The sequence below is a fragment of the Stegodyphus dumicola genome, chromosome 9, assembly GCF_044657685.1.
Source record: "Stegodyphus dumicola isolate Sdum_Otavi_A_Nest chromosome 9, ASM4465768v1".
NCBI classification, from domain to species: domain Eukaryota; kingdom Metazoa; phylum Arthropoda; class Arachnida; order Araneae; family Eresidae; genus Stegodyphus; species Stegodyphus dumicola.
In genome coordinates, this window is record NC_140776.1 from 45,422,748 (window position 1) to 45,435,608 (window position 12,861).

A 12,861-nucleotide genomic window follows, 5' to 3' on the forward strand; every position below is an offset into this window, starting at 1 on the left:
ACTTTCGTTACTTCTTTCCACGTGGCTACTGGTTTTCAGTATTGGATGTTTCTCTCCTTTTGGAATGTTTTTGTCATATGTTGATGAAAATTGTCTTCACTATTTATTGGTGTTTTTTCATGTTATAAGTAATTTTTTGTTTGGACTTTTAGAATTATATTTCTTTTGTTCACTTGTTTCTTGCTTGTACCCTTTCCACAATATGTCCACTGACAAGAACCGATTTTGTAAGTTACGCCTTAAGCGTATGAAATTCTTGAATCATCTATAGTTTCTACTTAAATGCAGACATCAAAATATCATTCCCAAAATTTATACATGTGAAATGTAGCCTTAGAGCTTCCGTTCACGTTTAAAAAATTTTGCATAAATTCAAATTGGCACTTCTTCGTCATATTATAAGGGACACGCGCAAACGTTTATCTAAAATTGAATTTGAATTATATTACCTCCATTTAAAAATTGCTAATTCAACTGAAAATTTTTCCTCATTTAAACATACATCCTGGTCTAGAACCAATACCGTTTGTCAACGGCATAAAAATGTGCTTATTTCTAAATTCCTTAAACTAACACACCAGTCGGATAGTCCCACCTATCTAGCTGATCTTCCCACTGTAAACGTTAACCCCATCATTAATATCTCCAATAGGAAACTTTCGGAGGATCAGTTAAAAGTATTAAACTATAATTTCAACTTTTCAAAGACATCTAAACCTTCAATTCCTCAAATCATCGCCCCTATAGAGAAAGCCTTCAAATTCTCCAAAATTTCGGAAACACAGAAGGATACAATCCGCCACCTAATTACTCATAACGTTAATTTTAACAGCAAATCTTTGGGTTCGAATCTTAGCAAAAAGGAAAATGAGATCTTACATGAAATTCATTCTGATACTAATATCATTATCTCTAAAGCTGATAAGGGCGGACAGATCGTTGTTATGGACAAACACACATACATTAGTAGAGTCTCTAAACTGATAAATGAAGGCCCATACTGCTCGATCCCTAAAGATCCTTCAACTTCGGACCTCAACGTTAAAAGTGCTATCAAATCTTCCCACATTCTGCCAACACAGTTGAAGAAATCACTTATTCCACCTATTACTAATTGCGCTGGGCTTTATGCTCTTCCAAAAGTCCACAAAATCGGTATTCCTTTTCGACCAATTGTTTCCAACATAGGTACTGCTTCATATCCTTTGGCCAAATATTTAGTTTCCAGATTTTCTCCTCTACTTGCTAACAATATTCACGCTGTAAAAAATTCTGTTGAAGTCATTGATAAACTTAAAAATATTTCTCCACTTCGTTCCATTATGGTTTCATTTGATGTCAAATCACTGTTTACTAATGTTCCGGTCGAAGGAGCACTAAATTGTCTTGAAACTAGGCTCCAGGAATTTCACTTCACACATACTGAAATTAATGAGTTGGTTTCGCTTACTAAAGTTTCTCTAAGTCAAACCCACTTTGTTTTCCAAAATGCATATTTTCGTCAAGTTGAAGGATTGGCTATGGGTAATCCTCTTAGTCTGGTACTTGCTGACATTTATATGCACTATTTTGAGATGAAATTATTTGATAAACTACCTTTTCGTCTTTGGATTCGGTACGTTGACGACACTTTCGCACTTTTTGACGGTTATAAAGAGGATTTATCCAAGATTCTATCTATAATGAATTCAATTGATCCAGTCATCCAATTCACTCTTGAAATTGAATCCAACAATTCCCTCCCCTTTCTTGATATTCTTATACTCCGCAATGAAACTGATTTTAGCGCCACTGTGTACCATAAACCCTTTGCAGTTTGTTTACCACCCCATGCCAAGTCATGTCACCCTGTTAAGCAAAAAATGGCTTCTTTTTACTATTATGTATTCAACGCACTTAAAGTTTGTTCCTCTGAATCTTTGCTTACCAATGAACTTAATTATTTGAGAGCAGTTGCGATTGACCGTGGATTTTCTCACGTGATTATTGATAAAGCAGTTAAAAAATTTTCAGATTCCCATCAAAGAAGACATTCTACTATTAGAAATAATATTAATGACCTTGTCATGCTTCCATTTTATCCTTCTGTAAGCTATAAAATTGCACGGATTCTTCAGAAATTCAATTTTCAAGTCGGTTTCTCCCTATTAATAAAATTTACCCTTCGATTCTAAAAGATTGCATTTCTGTCTTGAATTCTTGGGGAATTTATAGTATATCATGTCAGTGTGGTTTAAGATATATTGGCCAAACAAAAAGAGCGTTGAAGTTTCGTATCAAGGAACATGAATCTTATGGCAGAAAAGGCGAAATTAACAAGTCTTCAATAGCGTATCATAGTTGGACATTTAACCATAATTTTGACTTTGGGTCTGCAAAAATTATCCGAAAGGCTTCTTCCAAAGGTGAATTGGATTTTCTTGAGGCTTTTCACATTCACAAAGATTTAGCAGGTTTAGTTAATGATTTGAAGTCCAATCCAGTCCTTCCTAATGCCTTTAAAATTCTACTATTTAATTCAGTTTTTTTTTCCGATAGATGGTGTTACCTCCTCGCGTTTGGTACTACCAAAGGGTATAAAAATTCATTCAGTGGTTCCTTTTCATTATTTGAAGTTCAGATTTTGTGCGTGAAGGTGCATTTGCCCCTCGCTTCCTATTTTAACTTCGCTAATTTTTCTTGTCCTTTATGCTTGATCAGATAGCCTGGCTCAGTAAAAGTAGGCGGCCAGTGCAACTCTGATTAAAAATCCAGTTATAACCACGTGCAGTGCTGATAAGGACCACATGTTTCTGATACTCCTTCTCCTTTAATTTCTTCTTTCTAGGTATTTCTTTCTCCTGATGAGGATGGACCTTTAGCTGCCCTCGAAATCGATTGAGTGTTTCATTACGCAAAATACAAGGTTGTTTTTACGATTTTGATTTCATCTCATGTAAAAAATAATTAGATAGAGTATGTAACTGTATGGAGGAGAACCATTAATTTTACTTTAGAATAGAAAAGCCTATTAGACATTCAATTTACACAGAAAAGGCTTACCAGATGAAATAAAAATTCTACATTAAAATAAAATTAAACCACATGTTTTTAAATATAATGAATTGGAAAACTGAAAAGCAAACAAGATGTATTTTATATTTCTCATCAATTTAAAAACGGAATTGTACCATGTTAGAATCCTACAGGCCACACAAAATTAAAACATCTCAAGCGAAGAATTATGTTATTATTTATGTCCAGAGTTGACAGGCAAAATAAAATGGTTTCAAATTATTGAAAAAAATTAATGGATTGTTATCAGAAAAGACTATGTGAATACAGATATTAAGAATGCATGCATAACTCAGCCTGATTTACTTATAAAACAGGAGAAATTAATTTGATCCATTTGGGAAATCAAGTTTATATATTTAAATCTCCTCCTCCAATTTACATTTAACCCTTTGCGGCTCAGTGTTCCACTACATGGAACACCCAAATTGAGTTGTAAATAGATAAAAATGCCTTTATAATATATTTTGAACTTTTCTTTTAAACAGTAGATAACAGCATATCACAAGGAGACACAGAATTTTCATTTATTATGTGTTATTAAAATCCACTTTTTTCAAGTAATTTTCTCTATTTTTTTAATGATATAAAAAATTTTATTTGGAAAAAAAATTAGGCATAGTTTTGCTGGCTGTACTCAATTATTGGTTCTATATTTCTTTAAATCTTTTATACAAAAACCATATGCAGAATCATTGAATGAAACCGGGTGTTCCATTAGCAGGAACACTGCGTCTTTAGCAATCTCATGTTGTTACAAATCAGAACATCTGTGATTAGGAGAGAACATCCGTTGTTTACGTTTTCTGTTTCCGTTTTTTTTTGGGGGGGGGGAATGAATTCAAACAAAGCAGTATTGAGGGGTGAGGTGTGTTTTTGTGTTATGAAGCCCTAATATTGGCATCTCAAATTTTTTGGGAGTAGTTTTTTAGGTGGGAATTTTATTAGTAGCTTGACTCATCTTTACTTAGACCTGCGTGAATTTTTTGCTGTCGCATTTTAGTCTCATTCCCGTTTATTTTCAATAATCTGCGCGAATTTTTTGCTGTCGCATTTTAGTCTCATTCCCGTTTATTTTCAATAATTGTGTAGATATTTTTCATGTATGTATATATTATAGGCTTATTTTTCTTTATTGTTAATATTAATCATAGTTAATTTTTTTATTATTAATTTTCCATAAATGGCGCGGAGAGGTCTAACTCATTCCGAAAATTTGTAAATATTTTTGTATATAGGACTTGTGTATATAGATATTTATCTCATTTATCCATATATATTCATGAATATTGTGCATATCCAGGAAACCATGTATACAGACATAATACAGAGATTTTTCATTCTTATACAAACGCTTCTACTCATTTTCGTGCTTCACTGCAATGCTGCTTAGTCACACTTTTAAAAGCTCTGGCAGTGCAATATTCCACTTCATGGAACACCCATAGAATTAAAACGGTAAGTGCAATTTTTACAAAATTTTACCTGTATACTCCTTTAAGACTAAATAGACTGCATACAACTTTTTTTGTTGAAATTCCGACGTTAACGTATAGTGCGCCGCAAAGGGTTAAAAAATTGAGCATCAGAAAATTATCAGTAGGTAAGCATATCTTGAAAATAAGGTTGAAAGCCATGAAAAGTCATTCAGATAGTTTGTACATTTCTAGGTTATCTCTCAAACACAAATTTTACTGCTAATATCTCATTCGAGTTAGCTTAAGTGTTTTTACAAAGGGAAGACCATACTATTCATGATCAGACAATATTATATAACATTTCCTAGACACAATAACTTCACTAATTTTTTAAAAAAACTTAACTGACTGACAACAACGTTTGCTGAATAATTTGCTATATGAGCATACAGACTAAAAATGCTTTTATTACATTACAATTCAGTCAGGATTCCTCTGCCTCTCTTAAAAAATATTTTAAATTTAGGCTTGCAATTTCCACAACACACTTAAAAACAAACAAGCTATGGAAACAACGATTACAATTTATAAAATTAAAAACTGAGATTTAGAACCTACCTTAGAAGGAATAAATAATGAACTAATATGCAAGGTTCAAGATCAGCATAAGTTTTATAGATAACTTCATCAAACCTGTTTTAAAAAATACAAATTATTTTTAAGAATAAATAGAAAAAGAATATATGTTTTTACCATTAATTTAAAAAATGTAATTTAGATATTATTAGAATATTCTATCCCTGATAATTTGCCTTTACCCCCAAAAAAATTCACTACTTAGTTTTACTATTCTATTCCTCTCATTAATTTTTGAAATTATACGTACGAGGGCCATCCAGGAAGTAGATTACGTTTCCGTCTGTGTCCGCTAGGGGCGGGGCTAGCGCGGCCATCTTGGGGTCAGAGCGTTGCACAGCTCAGTCTGCATCTAGCCGTGCTAGTGAGAGGTTCGTGCTGTGCTCCGTTCAGATACTGTGACGGTTTGAAATGTCTGCGTTAATTGAAAATCCCGCGAGCTGCGAGGTGCGCTCAGTAATAAGGTTTCTGACTGCAAAAAACTGTAAACCGATAGAAATCTATCGGCAGCTTCGTGAAGTGTATGGGGACAACATTATCACTGAAGGTGGAGTGCGTCAGTGGGTCATAAGATTTCAAAATGGCCGAACCAATGTTCACGACGAAGATCGAAGTGGGAGACCCAGCATAGTGACCGCCGAACTTCTCGAAAAAGTAGATGCTAAAGTCCGTGAAAATCAAAATTTCACAATAATGGAACTTTCTTTGAGTTTTCCACAAATTTCGCGAAGTTTGTTGCACGAAATCATCAGCGAAAAGCTTGGTTACCACAAGTTTTGTGCAAGATGGATTCCAAAAATCTTGACAGAGGACCACAAAAATCAGCGAATGGCTGCAGCGTTGAACTTTTTGGACGTTTACCATAAGGATGGTGACTCTTTACTCGATCGCATCGTTACTGGTGACGAAACATGGGTGAAACATGTGAACTGTGAAACGAAATTGCAATCAATGCAGTGGGGGCACACAAGTTCTCCCCAAAAACCCAAGAAATGCATGCAAACAATGTCGGCAAGGAAGATGATGGCGACTGTTTTTTGGGACAGAAAAGGTGTAATTTTGGTGGACTTCCTGGAAAGAGGCACTACAATAAACTCTCAAAGGTATTGCCAAACTCTCCAAAAACTCAGAAGAGCAATTCAAAACAAGCTCAGAGGAATGTTGAGCTCTAAGATCTTGTTGATTCACGACAACGCCCGGCCCCACACGGCAAATGTCACTCGTAAAGTTCTTGAATCTTTTAAGTGGGAGTTGTTTCCTCATCCGCCGTACAGTCCCGACCTGGCACCGAGCGACTTCCACCTATTCCCAGCAATGAAGAAGTGGCCGGCTATGCAGCGTTTTGATGACGACGCACAGCTGCAAGAAGAGGTAACGAAGTGGTTGAAGGCGCAGGCGGCCGAATTTTTCGACGAAGGAATTTCAAGCTCGTACATCGCTACGATAAATGCCTTAATTTGTATGGTGACTATGTAGAAAAGTAGTATTTGAGTGTGGCTTTCATCTGTATATAATAAAATTTGTTTCCTATACTTTGTTTATTTTTTTATTCCAAAACGTAATCTACTTTCTGGATAGCCCTCGTATTTTCTAGTATTACACAATTATTTAATTATCCACTAAAGGATACACAGTAGCTGAGGACAATGGTGGATTTATGGTAACACTAATGTGCATAATTCAATCGAAATAAGGATTAGGGGATTCCCCGAAGACTGTTCAAGGTAAAGCTTTTATAATCATTTTTCCTTCAGAAGATCATAGAGCAACTTGTAACTGAGTTAACACCACAGAATAGATTACTCCACAAATGGACAATTTGAAACTTTCGGTTCAGTTTGAAAAATATAATGAACTCAAAGAACAGTTTGATTCGTTTCTAGAGAGATTCGAAAGTTATTTAGATATATAAAATGTTTCAGAGGACAAGCGTGGGAAAGTACTGATTTGTAGTTTAGATGGAAAAATGTATAGTCTCCTAAAAAACTTGCTGGCTCCTGATAATCCCGCCGATAAAGATTATGAAGTGTTAAAAAAAATATTAAGAAATCATTTAAATCCTAAGCCACTTATAATTCCTAGCAGACATGTATTTTTAAATCAAAAGCAGCATGAGGGGGAAACAGTGAGTATATGGCATTTAAAGTCACTTGCCATACCATGCGCTTACGATCAGAATATGTTAAATATGATCTTGCGGGATGTATTTGTTAGTGGGCTAAGAGATAGGGCTATTCTGGATAGAATTTTTGAGCAGGATAACATCAGTTTAGATGACACTTTAAAAATAGCTTTGGCAATGGAAAAAGCGTTAAAAGGTGCAAATGAAATAATTGGGAAACTAGTTGAAATTAAGGAATTTTGTGCCAGGAATAAAGGTAAATCTCTCGCTCAAAAACAAAAGTTTGAAGAAAAAAACTTCACAGCTAAGAGTGCTAAAGGCAAAATGTGTTTACGATGTACATGGACTGACCATGATAGAAATTCTTGTAAAATTTAAGACAAGTATCTGCAGATTTCATAAGAAAATCGGGTACATTAAAAAGGCACGCTACAATGCTAAAAAAAATGAAAGTGAAACAAAAACAGCTAGATGTAGGAAATGAAAACACAGTTCCTATAAACAGCATACATTCCAGGGAGGTGAAAAATAAGAAACTGCCCATAATGGTCCAAGTGAACATAGAAGGAAAACCGGTAGCTATGGAACTGGATACTGGGGGTGCAGTATCGATAATGAGTTAAAAAAATTTCCGACAAATTTCGAAAAAGAAAGTTAAAAATACAAATCTGGTATTTAAAACATATAATGGAGAAAAACTGATACCTTTAGGATTTACTACAGTTAAGGTAGAATATAAAGGTCAAAATAAAAACTTAAATCTTTACATTGTTAAAGAAAAACCTTGATACAATATTTGGTAGAAATTGGCTTTCAGAAATAAATTTAGATGGGTCCTCAATAAAGTCAATTTCTGTGTCTCAAAAGAGTATTTTAAATAAATTATTGGAACAAATAAAGAGATTTTTGATGGAAAATTAGGAGAGATAAAAAATTATGAGGTTCAACTTGAATTTCAGCCAACTGTTTCATCAAAATTTTATAGAGTTAGGCAACTACCATTTGCGTTAAAGGGCCAGATAGATGAAGAAATTGATCGCTTGGAAAAAGAGGGTATAATCGAAAAGGTTGAAACTTCAGAATGGGCAACACGGTAGCACCAGCAGTTAAGCTGGATGGCTTTATACGACTGTGTGCCAACTACTCGGTGACAGTAAACCTAAATATTGCATCAACACCCTTTGTTGACCATTGAGGAAATATTTTCATGTTTGAGTGGGGGAAAATATTTTTCAAAAATTGATTTTAAACATGCTTATTTACAAATGAAAGTACACTCTGAGATTCAAAAATTGCTAATAATAAACATACAGAAGGGACTATATAAGTGTAAGAGATTAATGTTCAAGCTAAATGCAGTGTTGGCAATCTGGCAACATTACGTAGATGGACTATTCTACGGAATAGAAGGGTGTAAGGTCTTCATGGATTATGAGCAGATAACAGCTTTGGCTTTACGGGGGTGGATGATGAGGCACATTTAAATACTTAAAAAAATTTCTTTGAGAAATATAAAACTCACGGACTGAAATTAATTTTAGAAAAAAGTAAATTTTTTCAGGATGAGATACAATTTTTAGGTCATAAAATTGATGCTAATGGTTTACATAAGACTGATGAAAACATATATCAGCGATTGCAAAAGCCCCAAGACCCAGAAATGTCCAGGAAATTCAAAGCTTTTTGGGATGGTTAATTTTTATGGAAAATTTTGCCCTAAATTAGCGACAATCGCAAAACCCTTATATCAATTAACTAAGAAAAGCTCAAAATGGATTTGGACGAAAGATTGTCAGGAGGCTTTTCTAAACATTAAAAAAGAATTGTGTTCACAAAAGTTTTGATGCATTATGATCCAAAATTATCCTTGACATTGGCAACTGATGCATCACCAGTGGGGTTAGGTTCGGTATTTTCTCATAAACTTCTTGATGGAACAGAAAGGCCAATTGCATATGCTTCTAGAACACTTTCTGAAACAGAGAAGAAGTATTCTCAAACCGATAAAGAAGCTTTGTCAATCATTTAAGGAATTAAAATTTTTTTCTGTACTTAAAAGGCAGGAAATTTACGTTAATTACAGATCATAAACCTCTTGTTACAATTTTTTGGTCAAAGAAAGGCATGACAGTTTTGGCAGCAACAAGACTCCTACATCATGCTTTGGCTTTACAGTAATTCCAATTCTATATCATTTACCATAAAACAAACGAACATGGTAATGCTGACTTTCTATCTTGATTGCCGACGAAATCAGAGCAACTGTCTGTTCAGGATGATGTAACTATTTTTCAATTACAGCAGATTGAAACTCTTCTAATCACTGCCAGAGGTTTGGCTAAAGAAACTAAAATTAATGCTGAACTCAGTCCTCTGCTATGAATACTTCAAAGCGACGGTGAATTGAAAAGAAGGGAGATGGAGTACAGTCTCCAAGATGGCTGTATAATGTATGGTCAATGTGTTTGAATTCCAAAACGATACCGCGATAATGTTTTGAAAGAGTTGCACCATGGACACTCAGGGACTGTAAGGATGAAAGCAATTGCTAGATCTAACGTATTTTGGAATGGTTTAGATAAAGATATCGAAAGTACTTCCAAAAACTGTTCTGAATGTGCAAAACATAAAATAGATCCTCCTAAGGTAAAATTTTATCATTGGGAGTACCTGAGCACTCGAATGGAACGTATTCACATCGATTATGCAGGACCTATTTTTGAGCATATGTTTTTGATAATCGTCGATGCTCACTCAAAATGGCTAGAAGCCTATCCAATCAAAATCAAGCTCAACTTTCAAAACAATAGAACGTTTACGGCACTTTTTTGCAAGATTCGGATTGCCAAAATTGTTAGTGAGTGATAATAGGCCACAATTCACTTCAAATGAGTTTAAAGGCTCATTTCCACTACTGCGTATGAATGCATTGTATTAATTGAAGACACGCCTACAAGTGTTTCCACTGCCGCTTATCCGTTGATTATTTTCATTTTCCGCCGCTAGGTGTCACAGTAATATTTTGGTGCCAAACAACCATTTCTCGAGTTACGACGCTGAACATCTGAATGTTTTCTGCTTAAGCGAGTATTGTTTGCTTTGGATTTAATATAGATCCTGACGTAAAACGCAGAAAAGTTTTGTTTATTAAATTCCATGTTATTGGAAATTTTTATTTCTACTTATTAACCGTGAAAGTAAAGTACGCTAGCAATTTTTAGATAAGTAAGGTTATAATGCATTTATGAACATCACTAATTGCATAGAAGCTGAAGTAAATTAAAAAAATCTCTTTGAGTTTCTAGAAGTCTTAAATATTAATGAAATAATATATATATTATTAAAACTAAAATGTACCATTACTGGAAAAATAAATAAATAAATAAATAAAATAAAAAAGTTAAATGAATTAAAAATAGTTGTTACCTTAAAAATAAAGAGCAACTGTAAAGAAAGGTTCACAATATTTACACAAAATTTGCTATGCTTGTATACCGCTGACTGCATGTGAGATAGTATATTTTTAAAATATGTCGAAATTTGGGGAGAAAGCAGGTAATATATAACATTTTAGCATCAATTTCTTCATTTTTAATTTCTTCAGGGTCATAGCTGGATAATTTATTAGAAATCTCGTTTGTTTTAAAATGCACTATGGGCAGTTATATTTTAAGCATAATCCATAAAATATTATTTTTAATTGAAATTTTTTTAATTCATATCTCTTTTTATAGAAGAAGTTATAAAAATAAGCTTTTTCTCTTTATATATATATTAGATAAAGAAAATGGAAATATTTAATTAATTAATTCCTATGCTTCTGCTGGAGAGGACTGAATTTAAAAGCAATTGTTATAGTAATTTAAAAAAAATGCTTAGGGCATTAATACTCTCTCATGTTAATTGGTAATGAAAGTTTAGAGCTGTAAACATCCCAAAGTTTGAGCACATGTATGTACATTCACATAAAAGTGAAACGAAATTATATATATATGTACAGGATATGCTTTAAATTCGTATTATATAATTTTCAAAATTTTTTTGTGGGGAAAATTTAAATAAATAAGAGCATAAATAAAACATTATATTTAGTGCATATAATAATATAAATAAATTATAAAATACGAATATAGATCAAATTGGAACAAGAAGCTAAGAAAGTTGCAAACAGGATGGAAAAAGCATATGGGATTTGAACTCACGACCCCAAAAGTTAAAGCTGGTTACCATTAGCTTTACCACTAAGCTAGCTTCTCACGGGAATGATATGCATATTTTGGCTTATATACACCATCAAGCAAATGAATTATTAAAACTAAATTTTTTTGTCCTATTTCAGTGTGCTATCGTCTAAAAAATTCACCAGAGTTTGTTCTTCAGCTTCTAGTACATTTCTTACAAAAAACATTATCTTTTAAAAAGTGGTGTTCTGATTGAAGTTAAATGGGTTGCTAAAAATATATGGTAGCCAAAAAGGTATACTATTTATAAATAGAGAAATACAAATTTAACATATTCTTTAATGCAGTGGAATATTTAAAAAGCTATCAAATTTAATTTATAATTCATGTTTTTAGTTTTTTTCCTGTTTCAAAAGAAAAAAATAACAAATCTTTTAATGTCATATCTGATTTGCTATAGCAGTTTGATATAGTTAGACATTCATTTTCATTAAAGATACATGTCTATGCAGAACTAGGAAATAATTGTCAGGACAAATTTTGCTATTTCATGGACTTGAAATTATAATTTTTGCACCTGATTTTTTTGAACTGAATTTCTTGAACGCTTGATTTTATCTGCAAACAAGTACTGTAGTTGCAGTTATTTTATTTTTCTTATCTTTTTTTAACTAAATTCAGCTGATTGCTGTCTTTTTCAGCACGCATATTTCTCGCTATAATGTTAATTCAGAAATAAGTATTTTTTAGCAAAACATTCTTTCCCTAAGCGAGCGTTCATCGCTACTTCTGCCACCATTAATTTTTGGTGACAACACCTGATTGCTTCTTTTTTACCATGTAAACCCAACGCATCTGCAGATGTATAGATAGAAGTTGAACTCCATCTGCACGTCATCCGTCACCTCACATCGACCAGATTGCAGATGTTAATCAAAGTGAATTTCTTCCCTGATTGGAGAAATGCATACACATATGCAGAAGTGGAAACGGGCATTTAGTTATTTCTCCAGAGTAACAGAATCAAACACAAAACTACAGCACCATTTTAAACCATGTAGTAACGGGCAGGCTGAATGGTATGTGTTTACAGTAAAACAATCTTTAAGAACAATGCAAAATTATTCAGGAACTTTGAGACAAAACTCAGTACATTTTTGACACAATATAGGAAAGCACCGAATTTAACTACTCTACAGAGCCCTGCAATGTTAATGCTGAAGAGGGAAATATCGAGCAAGAATAGATTTATTGAGACCAGATCTCAAAAAGAGGGTGGAAGACAGAGTTCGAAAAGGAACCTACGAGTTTGCAGACCCAGGAGTTAGAGTAGGAGATAGAGTGGCAGTAAGAAATTATCGCCAAGGTGATAGATGATGGAGATTTGGAACTGTCCAATCCAAGGATGGGCAGCTTCATTACACCATAAATGTAGATGGCCAACTATGGC

General features: G+C 33.6%; 1 protein-coding gene across 2 annotated transcripts in view; it reads right to left on the reverse strand.

Annotated features, from left to right (window-relative positions):
• The window catches only part of LOC118194435 (putative arginine--tRNA ligase, mitochondrial), a 70,577-nt gene that overhangs the window by 5,136 nt on the left and 52,580 nt on the right, over positions 1–12,861 (reverse strand). For both annotated transcript variants that reach the window (XM_035365593.2, XM_035365594.2), the window contains one exon: positions 5,091–5,165. In XM_035365593.2, coding sequence (XP_035221484.1) covers positions 5,091–5,165 — 75 coding nt within the window. The remainder of the gene's footprint in view (positions 1–5,090; positions 5,166–12,861) is intronic.